General features: G+C 39.8%; 2 protein-coding genes and 1 pseudogene across 3 annotated transcripts; 1 reads left to right on the top strand and 2 right to left on the bottom strand.

The window, feature by feature from the left end:
- Positions 1-1,070: 1,070 nt before the first annotated feature.
- On the bottom strand, positions 1,071-11,058 carry LOC104427731 (annotated as a pseudogene).
- A 1,117-nt stretch (positions 11,059-12,175) lies between these two features.
- On the top strand, positions 12,176-14,345 carry LOC104426026 (pentatricopeptide repeat-containing protein PNM1, mitochondrial). Its single transcript, XM_039305594.1, has one exon. The coding sequence runs from the start codon at positions 12,257-12,259 to the stop codon at positions 13,862-13,864; it is 1,608 nt and encodes a 535-aa protein (XP_039161528.1). The 5' UTR covers positions 12,176-12,256; the 3' UTR covers positions 13,865-14,345.
- Positions 14,346-15,113: 768 nt separating this feature from the next.
- Positions 15,114-20,539, bottom strand: LOC104426027 (cleavage stimulation factor subunit 50). Of its 2 annotated transcripts, none has more exons than XM_010038950.3 (14): positions 20,175-20,539; positions 19,442-19,525; positions 19,223-19,347; positions 18,293-18,365; positions 18,108-18,191; positions 17,955-18,041; positions 17,339-17,409; positions 17,139-17,190; positions 16,972-17,029; positions 16,610-16,710; positions 16,358-16,512; positions 15,881-15,989; positions 15,521-15,577; positions 15,114-15,436 (listed from the first exon to the last, which is right to left on the bottom strand). In XM_010038950.3, exons 1-14 carry the CDS (start codon positions 20,277-20,279, stop codon positions 15,281-15,283), a joined length of 1,317 nt encoding a protein of 438 aa, XP_010037252.2. In that variant the 5' UTR covers positions 20,280-20,539; the 3' UTR covers positions 15,114-15,280. The 2 variants fall into 2 exon arrangements, with proteins under 2 accessions (XP_010037252.2, XP_018721448.1); XM_018865903.2 differs by lacking the exon at positions 20,175-20,539 and adding an exon at positions 19,860-20,149.
- Between the last annotated feature and the right edge of the window lie 2,321 nt (positions 20,540-22,860).

Genomic DNA, 22,860 nt, shown 5'->3' on the forward strand with positions numbered 1-22,860 from the left:
GAATTCACATATCAATTACTTTTTACACCGATCTTAGTACTACGTGACGACAGACATTTGGTAAGCATAGTTAACGAGGAATACTTTGATTTTTTTAAGAATTGATTACATAAATCTGAGAAAACACATAATGCAAACCTACAAACACTGCTTGTTTAGTTGGTTCTCGAGTGTTTTAGGGGCAAATATTTACGAAATCATCCTATGATAAGGTTTTCTTTACAAGTATCTCACGAGCACAAATGCTAAAAGATTGAAACTTCCTTCATTATGCGTGTTCAACCAATGCCCTAAGGTACTCGTCAATAAGATCCCTCTATGCTATATTGAAAGGATAGCAAAACATGCAACGCAAAGCATTAGAGTGCATGAGAGCATAACGACACTACTAATTGACCAGAGCATTTTCATGTTGTATATTCTAATTAGAATTAAAAAGTCTCCATACACGATCCTCGTAAAAAATTCTTTCCCTCATGGACTCCATCCATGTGAATCAAGCAAATCACAATCATTGGATATCGGGCACTGAGGGTCACGTGTGAAAAACATGTACCTTAGATTCCGTTTATTTTATGGAAAATGAATAATTTTCAAAATATTTTCTAAAAATAATAATTTGTATTGCTTACGAAAATAGATGAATGGAATTAAAAGTCGTACAAAAAGCCACGCGTGCAAGTGCACACTGTTTTGCTTTTACGGTCTCTGCAAGAAATCGTAGAATTAGTGAGTTTCTTTAGTGTTCGCCGCTGATATGTCGTCGCCAAAGCCAAGTGCGCTGGTGCCTTGAGACCTGGGGCAGACTTTTTAACAAACCTCTAATAAGATTTCAAAGATCTTGTATTAATTTTTTCGTTTGAATATTAGCGTTCGATATTACTTTAATATTATATTCAGGTGCAATTTTTTTTTTTTGTGCTTTCATAAAACTTTTGGGAGAACATAAGACATCTTATCGTATTTTCACAAATTAGTATAGTATTGCTATATAGTATTATTCTAATATTTGAATGCGATTTATCAATTGGGCTAAAGCAAAATGGTATATCTAGTCTAGTTTCTCACATTTATTTTTCATTGTAACTCTTAACACTTTCCCACTTCTCTCCCCTAATCTTCTTCCCAATCAGGCAAAGGCTAGCCCTCCTGATCAGGTTGCCGCCACCCGTCGCCTCCAACAAAGTTTCGTTAAGTTCAGTTGTCCTGATCTAGAAGGAAAGTAAACTGTGTAATCAAAACTTTTGTCTCTTTTTGCTCGAAATAGTCGCGGTATAGCTTAAAAAATAAAAAGGGTAAATAGTCACCGAAAACTCCATACTTCATCTAGTGTGATACATTTACCCAATTTTTTCTTGTAACGTAAAAAAATCTCAAACTTTATCAATTGTGACATATTTATCCCAATTTTTTTTGTAACATAAAAAACTTCAAACTTATACCCACGTGACAGATTTACCCCAAATTATAGGGTCTTTTCGTTTTTTTTTTTTTTTTTTTTTTTTTTTTTTTTCCTCTCTTCTCAAGGAAATTGGACTCAGGTGAGGGCCCTCCTCGCCCGACGCAAGGGAGGGCAGCCCTCGCCTAGGTCTGGCTTCTCTCTCGCCCGCCTCGGTGATTGATGCGTGGCACCGGGGTGGTGGTCTCCCCGCTACCGACACCTAGGGGTTTACGTGGCAGCTGTCGGCCAAGGCGGTTCCTCTAGCATCAAAAAAAAAATTAACGAAAATGCCCTTCATCCCTAGAGTTAGAGTAAATGTGCTATAGTAGGCAAAATTTGGGGTTTTTTGTGTAAAGAAAAAAAAAGTTAACGGTAAATTCGTCATATTAGGTAAAATTTGAGGTTTCTAATGGCTTTTTCCCCATAGAAAAAAGATTGTCATTAATCACATAATGTTGGATTACCATAGATTTTGTAGGGAAAACTAAACCAAACACCGCTTGCCAAATAAATCACTTGGTTGGCACCAGATATAAGCCAAGGTGTAGATGTTGGAAATTTCCTATAGTATGGGCTTACATTAATTAATTATTTTTTATTTTAAACAATCGGATTAATAGATATTTCAATATTTGTTGAACCGTAAAGTGATCTGATTAAATTGGGTATTGACATCTATTAATAACGGGCCTAGTTGAGATCTATTGATAACGGGCCTAGTTGAGCAGCAAAGTGTAGGTAATTGTGTTTGACTGAAACTCGTAATGGGAATGGCTCAATTAACACGCTGTTGATTAGGGTTTGCTAGGCCTCTCTCTAGCCTATAAAATGGTAGGTTATACCTATCAATTACTTTAATCCTATTGAAAACTATTATATCGAAATAGGTCGGGAAAAATCTAGCATTCCGATAGATCCCTAATTATGATCTACTTTTCTTTTAAGTGAAGCAATTGTTCAAATAGGTACACTTTAATTCTGCTGTATTTATTGATCTTAGTGTTTTACAATCATATATAAATCTGATTCTTTTTTATTAAAAAATTATCCATATGAATAATTAATTAATCAAGAACCATCAAACTGGACTTCCCAAGGAAGAACTTACCTTTCCACCTCCACTTGGACCAACTAGAGCAACTTTTGAGCCCGGCTGCAGTTGTAATGTTATTCCCTGAAATTTGCAGATGTGCAGTGTTCTTTACATTAGTAAAACATGAGCTGGATCTTACTATAGATCAAGAGATATTAATTACCTCGAGCACCATATGGCTGGGACGGGAAGGGTATGCAAACCACACATCGTCTAACTCTACCTCTCCATCTTGGTCACTACAAGACGAGACAGATCATGGTGAGGCGTATCATTCTAATCAATAAATGCATTGCTTGTTCCTATGCAAGAAAAATTTTAGCGACTAAAATTTGCCATGTTCGACTTACTTGCACCATTAGATTCACATTGGCATTGAAAATGAGACTTCATCTTTTTATTTTTGGCTGTTTTTAACATGATATCTCGAAAGCCTCCAACAGAGTAAGAGAAAATAGAGGGACTAACCCCAGAGGACACTTATCCCCCGACATAGGCATGGATGGAACACGGTCCAGAAGCTGAAACACCCGTCTGCTGGCTCCTGCAGCTCTCATTGCTACAGTATACAACCCCGATAATCCAGAGACAGGATCCCACTGCAAGAACATACCTGAATTAGACACATTGAGTAGTATCCGATATGTAAGCTTAATGAGCAACTCCTGAAAACTTGAACGACAACAGAAAACATTTCATTATTTTGATTTTTCAGCAAATATACTAAGAGAAATACCAGTGAGGCTACAGAGAATGAAAGAGATGAGGGCACCGGGTGACATATGACCCCTAATGATCAAATTGGCTCCATACATGACTCCACCAACCACTGAAAGTGTCATGGCCGCAACTAGGCTTCCAGACAAGATTCCAACAACCCTCTGTAGCAGAAAGAAAAGTGAAATTAAAAGCTGTTGAGAGTGAGGAGAACTGGAGGTAGGAGAAGAGCAAGGAGAAACTCGCAGCTTGTTTGAGTCCGAGGTTCAGTGTCTCATCAACTTTCTCTTTGTAGCGTGACACCTCAAATCCTTCTTGTCCAAAGGATCTCACTGCGCGTATAGCACTGAAAGACTCCTATAACAGTCTGTATATGAGCTTCCGACTTTGTAAAGTAATAAGGTAGATTACAACAGATATGTTTCATGTTCTTTCTAGTGTCTACTTGAAGCACTAGACATTCTACAGGTGCATATATCATCATATAAAAAGTGTTGGTAATTTGTTTATAAAACAAATGAAGAGGTCCCTTGTCTCACATTGAAAAGATGTGAGTGCGCACGTGGACGAGATTTGACACTAACCAACGATAATTATTTTTATTTATTGAAAATTCGGATTTATTTCTATAAAAATTAACTATAAATATTTTTGAAACAGTATGACTGCTCACGAAAAGTTACGATTATTTTTTTATTAATTATTTATTTAATTCCGAATTTCTTATGTCTTTTCAACGTAACCTTTTGAAGAGTTGCCACTATTCAAAAGACAAAGATAAGTATGTTTGTTTTGAGATCAAACACACATCTTCTTCCATTTTCGTCTTCTTTTGAAAGATTATACAGCTATTGTTTCCAATTGTTTCCCATGAGAGATCCTGAAGAAATCTAGAATTGCTATCTAGTATTCTCATTTGAGACTTTGTTGTATCCTGGAGGAAATTTGCAGGTGACCATTAGCAACTTTGTGAGGCAAATAAATCCTTAAAAAAAAGTGATATCACGCCTCAAAGTCCGACTTGAGTATTCTAAAGATCCGACTTCATTGTTCTACCCAATTTGAAGCCATATTTTCCCAACAATTTTAAGGATTTATTTTTGCTACAATGAAGTCAGAGAATCAAAGTCATTACTCAAGACATGGTGATACTAAACTGGTTTGATGGCAACAATTTTACTTGTGTGATCATTTGATGTTTCTTATGTTCCGATCCCTTATCATTTCTATTCTCATTTCAAGACTACGTTGATTGTTGTTCTTAGTTTTGCTCTGAATATATTCCCTGAATCCTTTCGAGGAAGTTCTTTTTGGGCTTGTGAGTGAACCATGCAAGAAATTGGGAGGATGAACTTCACGAATTTTCTTAAGTTTTAGATAGAAGTGGAAGGGAGTCAATGTGGTCCTGAAGGCATGTTCTTTCCTTTGGAGTTTACGTACTCTACGGCCCTTCTCCAAGCCGTAATCCGATGACCTGAAAGTTTCAAATGAGTTGGTCCTTAAACTTCCGGTTCCCGAACATACGAAGCACTTCATCTTTGCTATGAGGGAACCCGAGTCGCAGTCTGTGATTTACATGCTCGCCATGCAGAATTTGTCTGGGATTCCTGCCCGGAACACTATGTGTTTGATTAGAAGAGAGAAGGGAAACCACCAAACGGCTATAATTGACGTTACAAGTTCCATATCTTGCGGGAGCCCAGATCATCAAAATAAAAAATTCGCCTAGCAGAAGACAAGCGTCCATATTTGGCGTCCATGTCGTGGAACGCTGTCTTGAGGAAGCAGTTGAAACGAGTCCCTTGCCAATGCCGATTAGTAAATCTCGAGGCAACGGGTGGCCGTAAATCTCGAGGCAACGTTTGACCGTGGATAAAGATGCAAGAGGGCACGTTCGCCATTGCGTGATGCGAGCACCAGACGCATGCAAGTGGACAGGTTCTTTCACTTCCCAACAGGTCTGTTCCTCGATGGCTTCTAGTCGACGCCAACAATCATCACTCATCACCGTTGGCCAGAGTTTCAAGGAAGATCTACAAGCTCTCTCTCTCTCTCTCTAATTTTTTTTTGTGTGTCCATTTTGGTTCTGTCATAAGGGTGTGTTTTATGTCTTTTGTGTGCGCCCAATGCTATGCCATGTCTTGTCTCTGTATTTGATGTTCGGTTTGTGACTCAACACTTACTAATCTTGATGGCATCTATTGTGATGGAGAAGACAAGAATGGTGGAATATTGAATTACGGCGTTAATTTCTCGGAGCAAAAGGTGATGAATGAGGCTCTTGCTCACGATGCGAAATCCATCATGGAAATATCATGCAAGATGGCATCTCATCTTGTAAAAACGACTTCGAGGATGTCGAGACTCTAATCATGAGATCGAGTACAAGATCTTTGTTCGGGAGGAGATTTAGCGATCCTTCAGTCCAGAGTAACATGAGGCATTGGCCGTCAAGGGTCATTGCTGGTCCCGGCCTCAAGCCCATGATTGTCGTCAATTTCAAGGTCGTAAAGAAGCAGTTTGCTGTGGAGGAAATTTCATCCACCCTCCTCACAAAGATGCGTGAGACCCTGAGGCTTACCTTGATATGACTATCAAGAATGTGTTGTCCGGGTCCCTGCACACTTCAATAACTCGGTCTCGTCAAGAGGCAGTTACATGATGGATTCATTTTTTATTTTTTGAAGATGCCTTTTAATCTCTTTCGTGGATTGGCATTTTGGATCCATATCAAGTAGAAGGTACTTTCGCAGGTATGGCCCAATTTTGATTTTTATTTTTACCGCCTCGAGGAGTCACATTCTAGATTTGTCTAAATGGCTGCAAAATATGTGAACTCATGGGGATATTGTTTTAGTTATTAAAAAAAAATGATTGAATTTGGAGACGGCTGTTTCGGAGAGATCAGGAATGCGGTGGACCATGCGAAGGAATTCGTGAAAGGAGCGGCAGAGATGAGCGTGAAGTTGGCCAAGGGTTGTGGGGACATCGTGTGGCAAACTCTTGGCAACGAGAACTCCTTCCTCCCCAAGTACTTCGGGAGGGACTCGTACGTCATGGGCAGGCTCTAGGGGCCGTGCGTAAGGACGTTTACGAGATTGGAGCTCTAAGTGAGTACTTCTCGAGGACAAGAAGCCGATGCATGTCTGGTCGGCCGTGTCATTCATCTCTATTGTGGTCGCTGCAAGTTGGTTGGTGATTCTCTATCTAAGTTCCTAGTTTGAGCGAGGAAATTTTTTGATTGAGAAATGCATCATATCACATTCCGTGCATTGGTGTTGTTGACCCATTATGGAAAATTTTCTCTTTTTTAACTATTGTTTGATCTTTCTGAGAATGAGAAATTGGAGAATTCGATGGACTGTCCTCTTAGTGATCTAAAATTCGTAAACATTTCTTTTGGTTTTTCTGTTGACGAATTTGGATACACACAATCGAAAGATCTTATTGAAATGATGAACCATCGTAATAATGTGGCAACCTTTTGTTCTACCATCGGTTTGTCTTGGCGAAGCTATTGAAAAATTATTTGTTGTATGCTTCTGTTCTCACATGCTTTTGATTGTTAGGGATGGTGTATAAATTGCTAGAATTTATTTATTTATTTATTTCCCATCCTTGTATGAATTTCTGTACTTGGTTTATTATTAATTGGATATGATGATGAAACGTACGTTATCATATTGGATGCCTCTTAAAAATAGTCTTGAAGTGTGGATATTTGAAGGGGACTATGGAGCCAATGTGATTGGAGTCATTAATATATATATATCTAACTTTCATTTTAAATGAAAGATTTGAGTGAAGTAGATACCTTATTGGGTGTTAAAATTAAAAAATAGTGGGGGTTATCCTTTGAGCCAAAGTGATTACATGAAAAGGATGTTGAATAGATTTAAACATCTTGTTTTCAAATATATAAGTACTCCATTTGATTACTAGTGGAGAGTTTTTAATGTGAGTGCTATGGGTCTTTAATGTATGCGATACATTATACTAGACCTGATATTACTTTTTATATATGCAAGTTGAGTAAATACTATTAATCCAATATAGAACATTAGAAAGTTATCTTATTGTTTTATAATAATTCGGCTATATTAGAAAGATATACCGATGCTAGTTGGATTGCAAGTGTGAGAGATAAACAATCCACTAATGGATTAATTTTCACATTACGTGAATGTGTTGTTTCTTGGGCGAGCAAGAAACAAATGTGCATAATTTACTCAACTCTGGAATTTGAATTGTTGCTTTAGCAAAATTTGGAAAAGAGGCTAAATGGGCTATGAATTTGTTGTTGAATATCAATTCATGGCTTAGTCCTATGGCTCCTATTTCTATCCATTGTGATAGTTAGGCTACTTTGGTAAGAGCCTATAGTAGAACCTATAATGGTAAGTTTAGACATATTAGTCTAAAACATGAATATGTGAGACAATTGACTAAAGATGGTACCATAACAATTGTCTACGTGAGGTTAAGTAATTATCTTGCCGATCCTTTGACGAAGTCTTTACCGAGAGACATGGTAATAATGACCTCACAAGAAACGGGGCTGAAACCCTTTAATTGAAATCACCAATAATGGTAACCCTACATTTTTCTAGAACATCACTAGTTACAAGGTTTAATGGGTAAGAACAAGTTATTGAATGTGATTGTTTGATACTGACGTAGCCCTGATATGAGAAGTTAGTATCGTCTGTTACGTTTTGTAGGCTGAATTAAATTCTTAATGAAGTATGATACAAATTTGTAATGTGTTGATAGTAACAGAAACACATGGTAGATACTTCACCTATATGAGCTTAGAAGTAGTGCTGCTTCTTACAAAAGTTAGGATTGCTTTTTAGAGAGCTCATGAAACAGGATCAAGCACAAGGTCATAATAGTGCGGAGTAATATAGAACTTCTCACTGAAACAAGAGGTTAGTATATGTGTGGTAAGTCCGGTTCTATTATATAAAAGTACAAGTTTAAAGCCGAGCTACTTATCACTTTGATAAGGCTTTGAGATACTTGCACTAAGTAAAGGTTTAACTCGAAAGAGACCTTTATGTATGTATATTAATCTCACGGAAATTTTGGCTGTATATTTCTAACGTTTTGTTTTTGTTTTTGTTTTATAAACAAAAGTGGGGGATTGTTGGTAATTTGTTTATAAAACAAATGAAGAGGTCCCTTGTCTCACATTGAAAAGATGTGAGTGCGCACGTGGACGAGATTTGACACTAACCAACGATAATTATTTTTATTTATTGAAAATTCGGATTTATTTCTATAAAAATTAACTATAAATATTGTTGAAACAATATGACTGTTCACGAAAAGTTACGGTTATTTTTTATTAATTATTTATTTAATTCCGAATTTCTTATGTCTTTTCAACGTAACCTTTTGAAGAGTTGCCTCTATTCAAAAGACAAAGATAAGTATGTTTGTTTTGAGATCAAACACACATCTTCTTCCATTTTCGTCTTCTTTTGAAAGATTATACAGCTATTGTTTCCAATTGTTTCCCATGAGAGATCCTGAAGAAATACTAGAATTGCTATCTAGTATTCTCATTTAAGACTTTGTTGTATCCTGGAGGAAATTTGCCGGTGACCATTAGCAACTTTGTGAGGCAAATAAATCCTTAAAGAAAGTGATATCACGCCTCAAAGTCCGACTTGAGTATTCTAAAGATCCGACTTCATTGTTCTACCCAATTTGAAGCCATATTTTCCCAACAAAAGCACAAGATAAGCAATTATCCAGATTCTTGATGCTTCCACGTCATACCTCGGCAATCGAGGAAGCTACTGCAGCCACAGCTTGTGTTTTATGGGAAAGTTCACGAAGAAAGCGGTCGAACTTACATATAGCAATAGAAATAACAGGCACAATGGCCAAAGCCAACACTCTGAGATAAACGAAAAGAATGGCCCAATGTCAACCAGCAATCAGTGTATCTCTCTAGATATAGTAATATGCACTGTAATGAACAATTACATGTCAACTTCCAAGATGTTGCAAACATGAAGGCGAGGCCAAATAATGCAGTTAAAAGATTGCTCAAGGCCCCAGACAGATTGGTCGTTGCAGCGTTTTTTATAATCTGAGTATCCTCGGAAAGTCTGCTTAAAAGCTCCCCTGTTCGAGTGACATCAAAGAATGCTATTTCCTACAAAAAAATGCAAGCTCCTCCATTAAAAAGTTGTGCACAGATCAATTAGAACAAAATTGCCTTGCTACACATGAAGCTCTATCTGTCAGCGACGGCACAACATGGTGTTCATACACCATTACATTGGATGAGTTATACCTGGTGAATAAGGTGATTGAATAAGTCCTTTCTCAGTCTAGCAACAACCCCTTCACTAGCAGAGATGAACAACCATGCTTGGAGTGCTGTGCAAACAGAACTGGAAGATCGACAAGGAGAGAAGCCTTTATTATTGGAAAAAGAAATCTGCTTTGTAGCTACCACAGAGTCTAATTTGTCAGCTCAGAAGGAAATAGTTTGAAAACGTCATGAGTTTCCAAGAGACTTTGTGGCCAAATAGGAGGCAAATCTGTGCCAGAACTGGTGATAATGAAGCAAGTGTAGGTTCTTACCCAGCCACAACAATTAAAAATACCTCCAGTATGGTTCTGTTGACAGCCCCCAGCGCATCTGCTTTCTGTTCAGTTGATCTCATCTCTCTTGACACGATATCTATTATTTTACCACTAAATTTTGGCTGCGCATAATGGTTAAATGCATTCCAATCAACAGTCCATTTTTTTTCTCAACATGCTTCTTGCAACATAAAAGTTAGAATTTCCGAAGGGGGAGAGTTGACGGAACCTACAAGTAGTATGATTGAAGTGGATGCAACCAAGAGAGCCATTGTAGCAACGATCAACTTCCAGGCATCAGGCTTTGCCTGGGAACCAACGAAATGCCATAATATAGTAAATTGTCTGATCCGTGCAAAGATATTACTTGAAGATCACTAGAACAGTATAATCATAAGGGAGGTTCACCAGTGAGAGTACTCTGCCAAATCCCACATTTGCAGCCTAAGGAATTACCGAAAGGAATATTGTATTATGAACTCGAATCTTGTTGGAATGTCACTAAGAAAATATGAACAAAATGGTACTCTCACCGGTACAGCATCTCCATGTTCCAGGTCCGTGGGATGACTACTATTGAGAGCATCGTCTCCCGCTCTTCCTCCCTGCGGTAAAATTGGGGATAAGATGGCGTGTCACAGGAAGTAAAGCGAAAGTTCACAAACACCAACATTAAAAAGGATTGAAGACGTCAAGTACACTGCCGAGTCTTTCTTCCACAATTTGCCAACAGGGCAAAAGCACCCCAAGAACATTTTCTAAACATTTCTTAGGCTTTCACGAACTGAACATTTAACCAAGATTTGATTGCAAGATGACAAAAGCTAGGATTTTCTCAAATCTGCTCATGGACTGATCACTGGAACCCAAGTGAATTCACTCTTTTCCATCAGTCTCTTCAGTGGAAACGCAGGGTAAAAGTAAAAGTTTAACACCATGCAACAACATATTAAGGAAAAAGAAAAAGAAACCAATGTAGCTTAAAACCCAACTGTGGAAATTTATTCTTAACGTATTGGACTTTTAATCGATAATGCTTCCAACACACGTGGAATCAAATCAACCAAAAATCCTTTAAATTTGAAGTCCATAACACTCAAATTTCGCCTATAATTTTCATCAGATTATGAAGAGATTAGAAAGAAAAAAAAAATGCTCGACTTGGAAAACATACTTCCTCTCTTCCGGAGCCCTGCGTCATTCTCACCCTTCCGCCAAGTAATGAGAATCAGCGCGAAACAACCAAAAAGGCCAGAAAAAATAGTGGGTTCGTCTTCTATCCTCTCAAGATTGAATTTTGATCGACGCGCGCTCTACCACGAGAGGACACACGATTCAGAGGCGAGAAGACGGAAGAGAGTCTCGGTCATTTTATAGGCGAAATTGCCTTTGAGAGGTCATTTCTTAATCGTTGGTCCTGGTGTGGTGACCATCTCTGACTTTTTTGGGCGAGTTTTGGACAACAATCTGGGGAGGCAGACAACGACCCATGATTCTGCCTTCTGCGATTTCTTTGAATTATCCAAGAAAAACCAGCACATCCAATCACTCTACTGGCCGACCAGTAGAATGATGCCCCCCCTTTCTGAAACTAGCGGAGAGATTGGAACTCCTGGTTTTTCTTAGAGCATTTGATAGGCCGATTCAAATGCTCAGCAGAAAAGAAACAGAAAAGGTTGGACACGCTATAAAGCTTCAAGAATAGGCTCGATTTCCATGAAATTTGAAACATTCCTTAAGATTTTGTCAACGAATATCTCATGAGCACTTATCAATGCTTTAAATAAACCAAATTTGTAATTTTTCAAGACATTATATTTCTTTTGTAAATTATGCTTTGAAAATCGAAACATCTTTTATCAGACGTATATAACTGGTGCCTTAAGGAACTTGTCAACATAACCGCCCTATAGTTAAGTGAAAAGATAGCAAATCATTAAAAGAAATTGATTTTTCGTATCTCTTATAAAATTAAATGAATGAAAAATATATTTATCATCCATGGAACCATTTAAGTATTAACATTTTTCATTGACTAATTTTTTTAATAGATATAATCAATAATTTTTTGAAAATTATATTTTTAATCATTCTTTTTTTCGAGAAACAAACGGACGCTTGATCTCAGGTCGGAGCAAGACTCTTGCATCGAGTGCATCACCGACATCATAGTCATCGGTATCTGTTTTGGGCTCCAATTAATTCCTGGCCCAATAATAAAGATCGCCTTAGGCCCACGAAGGCCCACGCTTCACGCCAAAATTGGGCCCACTAAGTTTGTACAGCCCTCCCTCTCTCTCTCCCTCGGCGTAGGGTTCTTCACTTCTCACTCCAGCTCCAATCCCTGCAACCGGCGTCGCCACCGTCGCGCACTCCCTCCGCCGCCGTCTCACGAAGCGATGCCGCCGTTAAGACCGCCGCAGCTCCGGTCCATCCTCCTCCTCCGCCGCCTCTCTTCTTCTCCTCCTCATCCCTCCGTCTCCCAATGTCGCCGCCTCCTCCTCCCCTACTCGCCGCCCTCATTTCCTCCCCGCGTCGCGCCGGCCTACTCTGCCCGGCTCCCTCGCCTCTCCGATTTCTCGCCGCTGCGCCGGAGCTTCTCGTCCGCCGCCGCGGACGCCGTCGACCCAAGCGGAGGTCGGGATCGGGATCGCGATGAGGTCGCTCGGTCTATCTCCGCGGAGCTCACGGCGGAGGCGGCGGTGGAGGCGGACGCGGAGGGGGACGCGCTCTCCGTCGTCCAGCGCCTCGCGCTCAACTTCTCTCACGTGACGCCGGACCCTGGCCTGATCCTGTCGACGCTCAATCTGTCTCCGGATGCCGGCCGCGCGGTGCTGGGGTTTTACCAGTGGCTGGCTCAAAACCCTGATTTTGCCCACACGGATGAGACGCTGTCGATGTTCGTGGATTACTTAGGGCGGCGCAAGGATTTCAAGGCGATCGACGAGTTAATGAGCGATGCCAAGGATGTAGCGAGTTCTAAAACCCTGGAATCTGTTATCGATAGGTTGGTTCGGGCAGGGCGGCCTGTGCAAGCAGTCGAGTTCTTTGAGAGGATGGAGAGGGATTATGGGCTCAAACGCGACAAGGAATCGATGAAAATGGTGGTGGAGAAGCTTTGCGAAAAGGGTTATGCCACTTGTGCGGAGAAGATGGTTAAGAATTTGGCTCATGAATTTTTCCCAGATGAGCATGTTTGTGATATGCTGATTAAGGGGTGGTGCGTCGCTGGAAAGTTGGACGAGGCCAATAGGTTGGCAAGAGAGATGTACAGGGGAGGCTTTGAGATTGGTACAGCAGGTTATAATGCTCTTCTCGATTGTGTTTGTAAGCTCTGTCGTAAAAAGGACCCGTTTCAGCTTAATTCGGAGGCTGAGCAAATTTTGGTCGATATGGATTATTATGGGGTTCCAAGAAATGTTGAGACTTTCAATGTGTTGATTGGGAATTTGTGTAAAATTAGGAAAACAGAGGATGCGATGAAGTTGTTCCATAGAATGGGAGAATGGGGCTGTTATCCTAACGAAGAGACGTTCCTTGTGTTAACTAGGAGCTTGTATCAGGCAGCAAGAGTGGGAGAGGGAGATGAGATGATTGACAGGATGAAATCTGCAGGGTACGCCTTGGATAGAAAGGCATACTATGGTTTTCTGAAGATTTTATGTGGGATTGAGAGGATTGATCATGCTTTGACTGTTTTTAAAAAGATGAAGGCTGATGGCTGTGAGCCGGGTATTAAGACATATGACTTATTGATGGGAAAATCGTGTGCCCATAATCGTCTTGACAAAGCGAATGCACTCTTCAACGAAGCTTTGAGGAGAGGAGTGCCAGTGGAACCTAAGGCCTATAGATTAGATCCCAGATTTATGAAGAAGCCCAAGGCTGAGAAGAAAGAGAAGAAGCGTGAGACGTTGCCGGAGAAAATGGCTAGAAAAAGAAGACGTCTTAAGCAGATTCGTCTAAGTTTCGTTAAGAAGCCAAAACGAATGATGCGAGGATACTGATCCACTTGAAGCCTTGTGCCCCACAAAATTGGATGGAAGTGTGGCAAGGCAACTTGAGGTTCTTTCTTGTACTACACATTTAATCCTCTGGATTCAAAGATTGCTGCTGCCTTGGTGTTCAATGGGGGAAGGATTGAAACTTTAGTTGCTATAGGGCTCTGGAGGTTGGGTTGTAAGGGTTTGCTGGATCATGTCGATCTTCTATTTGAATTTACAATGGCAATAGTGGAAAGAGTGAGAGTAGTCTTATAGCTGCCAATTTTGCTTCTGGGTTTTGCTTTCCATTAGCGAATTCAATTTTCTAGGTTATGTAATGCATGTCAAATAAATCTGCTGTTCACTAAACAAATGCCGGCATTTTTCTCAATGAGAACACGGGCTTATACTGAACAGGGAACAGTATCGCATGTGGCGGAAGTCCTCTTTCTCTGCTTGTTATTTATGTTTGGCTTGAAGCTACTATGATCCTTGCTAGTGATGATTTAATTGCTCTCCTTGGACTGAGACTGCCTTTTTCAGTCCTCTGTAATTTGTGACAGAAACTATTGGAGGTTTCAGTCCTTTCCTTTTGCCCGGTGAAGAGATCCTTGGCATGAATGACGGTTCCAATCATTTCTGTCTTCGACTCTACGCATTTACAATTCTTCCGTTTTCTCACATTAAAATTTCTTGCTCAGGATTCATACCAACTAGCAATTCTTTTGGTGAATTTTACTGGAAATTTATTCTGCTGGAACATACATAATTAACCCAGTGGGGTCAACGTAAGCTTGTATCATCTCCTCGCTGGATCAGGATGTACCACAGACGATGAGCTTGCTCGGCTTCGTGGCTGAGAAGTTTGTGATCGTCAATAAGAGCATGTGACAGGGTAAATATCGGTGAGCACTTAAAATTAGTGGTCGTAGATTTTAGCTCACAAAGAAAAATTAAGTTGATGCCGTTTCTAATTAACTTTTTTTCCATAATTATGTTCTGTAGAACGATGATGCCTCGGGCATTAACGATGCCTCAATACGCCCCGGTGCGTATGCTTTTCTGCTAATAAATTGGAAATTTATGCTTATCATCTGCATTCAGCCGAGATACTATATACCTGAAAATCTGTAGGTCGTCTTGACTTTTATTTGCAACAAAAGGAATTTGGTAAACATCTGGGGAAATTGCGCAACACTCACCCAAACTTTGGTGTAGTATATGTTACATATTACCCTCCTAACCTTATAATTGTTATGAAATTTGCAATGGATATAAGTTATTGACAATGTCCCCTCGAATACCTCACAAGTTCCTTACAAAGACGGAAAGAATTTGTGGAAGGCGCAGTGTATGGGGTCATCATCCTTCTGAATCAAATTGTGATCACTTCTAAGATGTCCGAGGCTGCAAATATCACGATCATCTCCATAGATCACCCTAGTGAGTTTCCTTCCAGAATCGGATCGATCTGTCAGTTCCGCAGGATACAAAAGCTGCTTCTGTGGGTGAGTGCTCAATCCAACGAGGAGGGCCATTATGGTTGGATGGCCATCTTGCCACTTTTTCTGCTGTCATGGCATCCCAGACCACTATCTGCAAATGCAGGAAATTATTGGCTCAATCCTGAGAGGATTAACCACTATAATATGTTTTACAAAACAAGAAGATTTCACAAACCTCATTGCTCGGTTCATCAATGGATAGAACAAACTCTTCTGTATTGTTGAAGACAGCCTGCAGAAGGACAGCTGGTAATTTCTTCGGTGTTCATTGGGTTAAAGCAGAAAGAAATTTAATGACATTCCCCAGTGCAACTTATAGGAGCGATGTGCATTAGCTATTGAAAACCATGTCTTAAGACTCGCTGCAAAAAATGACTTGGATTCACTCCTAGTACAGATCTATACATGCTTACTAGGAAAAATAGCATGAAGAAAAATGTTGAGTCATATTTTATTGATATCTAGGTATTTCAGCTAAGACCAACTGTGACCATATATACGCCAAAACAGAATTTTAAGCCAGCATAAGAAATACCTGGCATCGCAACTGCATGTGAGTGGCTCCAAGATATTGTTTAACCAATCTTCCTGTGCCAACTTCCCAGAGTTTCACAGTAGAGTCCTTCCCACAAGAGAGTACATATCTGGAGCATGATAATCACTGCAATGGTTAAAAACTGTGCATCCAGTTTAAATGCACTGTCAGTCTCCTTCAACAGCTGCAGTGCTTATAAACTCAACTGCCATTAGACTAACCATGGTAGTGGCCAATATCTCTCAATGCAATATGTACCCCTTCAAAGTTTAGATAAAGGGGAGAGACCCGTGCATATCCACACATACATTGAAGCGATTGCATTAATTTTAGAAGGAATCGGCACATAAGCACAATTTTTCAGAACCCCTTTTTCAAGACCATGGTAGTTGTGAACTTTAATATCCAGAAGCAATTAGAAGAGTTTTGCAAAACACAAGTCCCAGAAGACCATTTAAACAATTCTCTAGTCCATACCTCTGATCCTTCGTGAAGTTGGCACTAGTTACTTCAGCTGCCCCATGTGCACCAGCAATGGAGCGAACGCAGTTGGCCGATGCCCCATCCCAAAATCGTATAGTACCATCTTTAGATGCTGTAACATACATGCCGCCACTAGATGAATATCTTACCTACATGAACATGAACTTAATATCCTTAAGGGTCGGCCATTCAGCACACAGTACAATAAGAAACTATAAGAAAGAAAAAACAAAGCAAGGGATCTACCTGGTTTATCGCTGCATTAACTGCAAATTCTGGGACATTTGCAGAAAGATAGCATTGGAATGTGTTGACATCATACAAGTGTGGAATTGGATGATCAGTCCCTGAGATATTATTTAACCAAACTTTTCAGGTAACATTTATTGGAAAGGCACTCATTAACTTGTTATTGGAGTGATGCCAGTATCATGCATAACACAATAAGCAGGGGATTTATTAAAAGAAAAAAAGAATGGGTGATAAATTCGCCATGAAAGAACTTATTGCCCTACGTATCTAGTAAAACTTCTACAGCTACACGAGTACAGAATCACGTGTCAAGGTACCAAAATATACAATAAACATAAAAGTGAGAAGATAATCACCAGCCAAAAGAAAGTCGCCAGAAGGATGGAAAGCAACTGAACGTACATTGTGAGTATCCTGGATAATTAAGATCAAGGATAAGATGGCCACTTAAAGATAATGTCATATTGATACTACCGAATTTAACAAATGTTTCCACAATCAATGATAAAGCAACAAAATAAACCTGAATAACTCTGAATGCTCTCTTTGCTGTAGCCTTTGAATAATCAAAGAACCTGAAGAGTGACACAAGTATTACTAAAATACCACAAATTCTGCCCGCTATCAAATGGTTGCTTGTACCATACACATTAAATCAGCGAATAACACTAAGGATCAAACAGATTTGTTGAAGTCAAACTACAAAAAGACAGATAGACGTACTTTACTGTATGGTCTTTGGCTGCAGATATCAGGACAGTATTTTGAGGATGAAAATCCAAGTCATTTACAGGCTGCAATCATGTTGATGAAATTAACATGGAGAAAAATCCTCAAAATAACAAAAAAGAACAGAGAAACTATGACACATAGATATGGTTGGAAATGGAATCCCTAAGTAGCTATGGGAAAACATTAGTTCCTTAACACATTGATAATATTCATACAACAGCAGAGATCTGCATACCAGAGTTAAAACTTTAATGTTAGATCAAATAGCTGATGGTGCACAAATAATGAGCAGCTCTTGTAATAGAAACTTCCCAGTTTTGTTGGGTAAAATTTTCTTGAAAAGTCTAAAAAGAAAAACTGCATACAATTTCACAGCGCCCTATCCCCCACTCCCCTTTTTTTTTTTTTTTTTTTTACAGTACGTTATTGAACCGGGTATGTAGGTCTTTGAGCAAAAATAAATAGGGAGATTGTTTAGCTAAGAAGTTAATTGCAGATATAGCAAAACTCAACCATTAACTTCAAACATAAATACTGCGTGTAAACGAAAACTCAAATGGTGATTGCCATCAGTAATATCACAGCCATGTGGGAGAGGTATATTTACATGTGTATGGTCATAAAATGTCCGTATAACAGCTCGTATAGCGCCATCTGTAGAATCTGGTAGCATCATTTGCTTTATTTTTGAGACCTACAAAATGCAATACCTTTAGAATGTGGAGGCCAAAACTAAAGTTTAAAACAGTATAAATCCGACCTCAAAGAGCTTAATTGAAGTGTCTGCACTTCCTGTTGCAAAAAACCTTCCATCAGTGCTAAACCTTGCACATCTGGCAACATTCTACAAAAAATTTACCTTTTAAGTCCAAAGATAGTGCTCAATAACAAAGTAAAACATAAAAAAATTGTCATCATATCTCCTTTTGTCATGCTGTTCAGTACCTTGTGGTCTGAAAGATGCCTGGTCTCATGTTTAGTGAAACTCTTGGACATGCCCTTTGTGTCTCGCAGAGAACTGGTTTGATAAGCAAATATTAGTTCTAATAAAGAAAGAGGCTACAAAATGCCATAAGAATGGAGATAACAATTTCTTTGCATCCCACACACTAATGATTTAACCGCATTTATAACAAATAACTCCTGTCTACGGAGCAAAAGCAAAGTGGAATGAGCAAATTCAGCATAAAAGTCAACTCCCAGAGGGCCTCTACATGTGGTTCTTGGATAGGAATGGGTTAACTAAAAGGACAGTGAGAAGAAAGACAGTTCTGTCTATTAAAATGTGTCCTCCCAAAGATGACATAGATCAAGGACTATCTATCTCAAATGTATCTCAGCAAAAGTTGCAGGAAAAAAGTGCAGATTGGCAACTTAAGAGTAAAATTCAGACTGTAAGAGGTCGGGAAAAGATGTAATTGAGCAAGACAAAATTAGTTAGGCAGATACTGCCTTGTATAGCTCCAAAACTAGCATTAGTGCACCCAATTTTTATGGTTCTTACATACTCCAGAAAAATTGTATATACTAGCGGGCAGACCACTCTTAGAGTTCAAAAGAAGAAGGACAGTCACTAATATCTCAAAGTAAAACTCTACAGAAGTCCAATAACACATCCAAATATATATATATATATAGCACAAAAAGTAAATAACATTGCCTGACCATCATCATATGTACTTTATCCTCTCTACACCATGAGTCCCCCCTCTCCCCAGGCTCTCTCCCTCTCTTTCATCAAATCCCTTACTAACTCACATCACAAATCACAAAAGTATCATGAATCGATCATACATGGGCAGTAGCCAACAACATCAGCCCAATGACAATCTCTTTGGCCACCATTGTAGTGACACATTGAGAAGCTGCATTTACCTGAAATCAATAGCGGTCCACGGAGCTGGAACCAAGCCATATGAAGCAGGTATTGATCCACCCAGATCATTTGTCCCAGCATGAGAAACACCTCTCAATAGTTCACCCTTTTCCACTGCAAGACCCTGTTAGTACCTTAGCATTCCTTTCATTTACATGACTACTGAAAAGAATAATCTATGAAGAGCAAAGTAAAGACATAATAAACAGAGCAGAAACCTTGGCAACTAGCTCAAGAAGCCTATTTCTTGGGGCTTCAACATTCAAAGGCGTCATTGTTGCTAGAGCAACCGCACTTGCCGCCTGCAAAAGAAAGCATTAAGAGTTCTAAGGTTCATCATTTCCTAATAAAAGACGAGGAAGGCAAGCGTCCAAAAGAGATCTAAATTCTGTTACAAATACAGTGAATTTACTCAATGAAGATATCAACTTCCACTCAATTCTGGAAGCCTATGACTACGTACATATTTGAAGTAAATCTCCATGACCCTGATTACCATGCAAACGAGGACAACATCGAAAGCTTTAAGCTTTCTATTCTAGAAAACACTTTCGTAACCCACCAGGAATCCTCACGGATCAGTGAGCTTCCTTCCAGACTAAAAAAGTAAATACATCAGTATAGAACAGCGGGAACCTCTGAGATTCGAACCAGAGGAAGCCATCGAATTAATGGCCAATTCTAGTCTTCTTCCGCAATTTATCACAAATTGAAGAACAGTTTGGAGGCAGTCTTGGTTATCAACCAACACCATTTTCCCAGTGCCAGAAAGTGCTGCAACTTTTTACACGGGTCAACCAACACGAAACACATCACTCCCCATCATTGCTCATTTTCTTTCCACATTCCTTCTCCGGACAACATACAAATTCACGGAAAACGATCATCTTGAGACCCTCAGGAGTGAGCACAGTAAAAAAGCGAATTTTGTCCTTAAAAATCGTCGCTTGCCTGCGGGAAGTTGTGGTCGCGAAGATGAGCGACGACGAGCGAATTGAGCTGCCTGTATATCCTCCCATCTTGCAAAGTCTGCTCCAAATTGCCGTTGCTTTCCATCTTCTGCACCGAATCAAAACCCTAACTTCCACCCGCCAGCTAAAAAGCCCCAATTTCTCGATTAAAGACAAGTTTTTGCTTTCGAAATTGGGACGATCACACCCTATAATCGAGCTCCGTGCGCATGGCGAGGGAGAGATGATTGATTCTTGCGGACGTTTCCGGAGGTATGCTGAAACCCTAATTGCCTGCGGAATGACTGCCGCCATTTTCTAGCGGGTTCAAAATCTTTCCATGGTGTTTGCCCCAAAAGCAGAAAAATAAAAACTTTAACAAATGAAAAGAGAAGTTGCTTGGGGCGCGTTTGGTTGTTTAGAATTAGAACAATTTCCGATGAAAAATGATTTTTTCTAATTCTGTTCTTGAAAATAATTTCTGAGCAAACCCACTTCACAGTGGCCGAGTTAGTTCGAGCTCTACCTCTCATCCAAAAGGGGAGAGGTTTGAAACTCCTCATCTTTATTGTGCGACTCACTCATAGCGGGTCAGGTGGGTGGGCTCGACTTGCTTCGAGTTTATGCCGTTTCTCACCGGGCATTTTGTACGATGATTAGGATCATCAAAAAAATAATGGTAATAATAATTTCGAACAAAATAATGCGTTTGGTAACTTCCCAAAAATTATATTCTCGGGATAGAAATACGATTTTTAGATTTGCTATTTCTTTTCTTCTTCTTTTTTTGGTTGGTCGACATCCACGTCGTGGTCGCGCAGGCTCGACCTCGCCTAGACTAGGCCAGGTCAACCTCGCCCAGAGCTGGCGAGGCTAAGCTTGCCCAACCATCGACAAAGCTCAGCCTCACCGGGGCACCTCCAGAACAGCACGGTGACTAAGCGAGCTCGGCCTCGCTAGATCTAGGGGCAAGGTTGACCTCACCTCACCTCACCCATGCGAGGCCGAGCCTCGGTGCCTCACCTAGCCACAGCAAGGCTCTGGCCGATGAGCCTCGTCGTGACTCAACATCTCCAAGGGCCGGTGACACTCCAGCAAAGTTGTCAACCAAAAGGAAGAAGAAGAAAAGAAAGAGAAGAAAAAGAAAAGAGAAAAAATTGATTTTAGAAATTGTTCTCGAAAACAAAAATTACTTTTTTTCTACTTCTTATTTTTGTTCCAAATCTATTCTCGGAAATAAAATAGATTTTTTTATTCCCGAGAACAAAAGTTTTACCAAATACGTTTCTATTTTGTATTTTATTCCCTAAAACAAAAGTTTTACTAGGGTGTCTTAAATGTGGCGCCGGGGTGGTGGGTCATCCGCTAAAGATCACCCCGTGGGATTGCTTCACCTGCACTCCTCCGACTCGTATGGGGTTCTGGGTCATAAAAAAAAAAAAAAAAAAAAGTTTTACCAAATACGTTTCTATTCTTTTTCGTTCTCTAGAACAAAAGAATAAAAAAAAATTATTCCGAGGAATAAAAAAAAATTTAACAAACAAGCCCTTAATTTCCTAAAAATCTTCAAACTTTAAATTCAATCCCAGATTTGCCTTGAATATTTTTTTGAAAAATATCTCTATTTCATTTAAATTTCTAATATATCCCGGTCGTCCAAGTTACTATTAGCCATCCAACATGACAGTTCAACTTTTCATTAGTTATCCAGCGTGGTATGTTATAAATGAAAAAAAAAAAATTAAGAAAGATAAATAAAAAGAAAAGAAAAGGCAAAAAATAATAAAAATAAAACTGAGAGAGAGAGAGGCGAACATGGCTATCTATTCTTCTAGCTCGCGACGGCTAGCTTCGGGCTTGCGGTGGCCATGGTCAATAGAGTCTCAAGCTACGAAGCTCACAACGACCATGGCCACTGGAGTTTCGAGCCATGAAGCTCGTGAAGGCCATGGTCGCTCAAACTTTGGGTGCGACAGCCATGGCCGCTTAACACGATGTCTAAGTGGAGAACACGAGCAGATAGAGCTTTGTTTGCGCTTAATATCTAGAGAAATGAACTCTGTTTTTGTTGTGATTTCAATTGGTGCGTTGTGGAATTTGATTTGGAAAATGCTCAAGAGTGTGTTCCAACATTTGGGGTTCAAATTCAATCCATGTTAACAAGTATATTTCAAGAATGATGGCATCCCCTCTCGTTTGCTTATCTGCCACCTATCTTAACCCTCAAGAGAATTTGCCCACGACTATTCTAGCTTTCAGTGGCTTTGCTCTAACAAATTGGGCTTGACAGTGGGGTCTCATTTTTAAGGTGTACCTGTAATTCTGAGCTAGCATCTTTCCAATCTCAAGCGGCTTACTCAGCGCGCCAATCAAGCTTGTGAGTTTTTAGGTTAGTGGTGCCGTATGACCATGGTCGTCGTCGCCCCCCCTCTCTTCTCGTCCTCATCTCTTGTCTGCTCGCATGCTCTGCTTGGTCATCACATGCTTGCAGCAATGGCTGTTTAGCTTGAGCGGCCATGGCCGCGTCCCCCTTTCCTCCCCCTCATCATCGATCTTGCCTAATGTGGCTTTACACGTGGATGCCACCTTGGACAACTAACAACTAATGATGATTTGGATGACGAGGATAAATTTAGAACTCAAATGCAAATTGGATATTATTTGGAGACAAAGAAAGGTTCGAGGTA

This window comes from Eucalyptus grandis, chromosome 11 (assembly GCF_016545825.1).
Source record: "Eucalyptus grandis isolate ANBG69807.140 chromosome 11, ASM1654582v1, whole genome shotgun sequence".
NCBI classification, from domain to species: domain Eukaryota; kingdom Viridiplantae; phylum Streptophyta; class Magnoliopsida; order Myrtales; family Myrtaceae; genus Eucalyptus; species Eucalyptus grandis.

Excerpts from the sequence above, each read along its gene's own strand:
- LOC104426026 (XM_039305594.1), top strand. The coding sequence starts at position 12,257 with ATGCCGCCGTTAAGACCGCCGCAGCTCCGGTCCATCCTCCTCCTCCGC.
- LOC104426027 (XM_010038950.3), bottom strand. The coding sequence starts at position 20,279 with ATGGAAAGCAACGGCAATTTGGAGCAGACTTTGCAAGATGGGAGGATA. Across the intron at positions 18,192-18,292 it reads GGCATCTTTCAGACCACAAG|AATGTTGCCAGATGTGCAAG; the intron begins GTACTGAACAGC and ends AATTTTTTGTAG. Across the intron at positions 16,711-16,971 it reads TGGCGACTTTCTTTTGGCTG|GGACTGATCATCCAATTCCA; the intron begins GTGATTATCTTC and ends ATAATATCTCAG.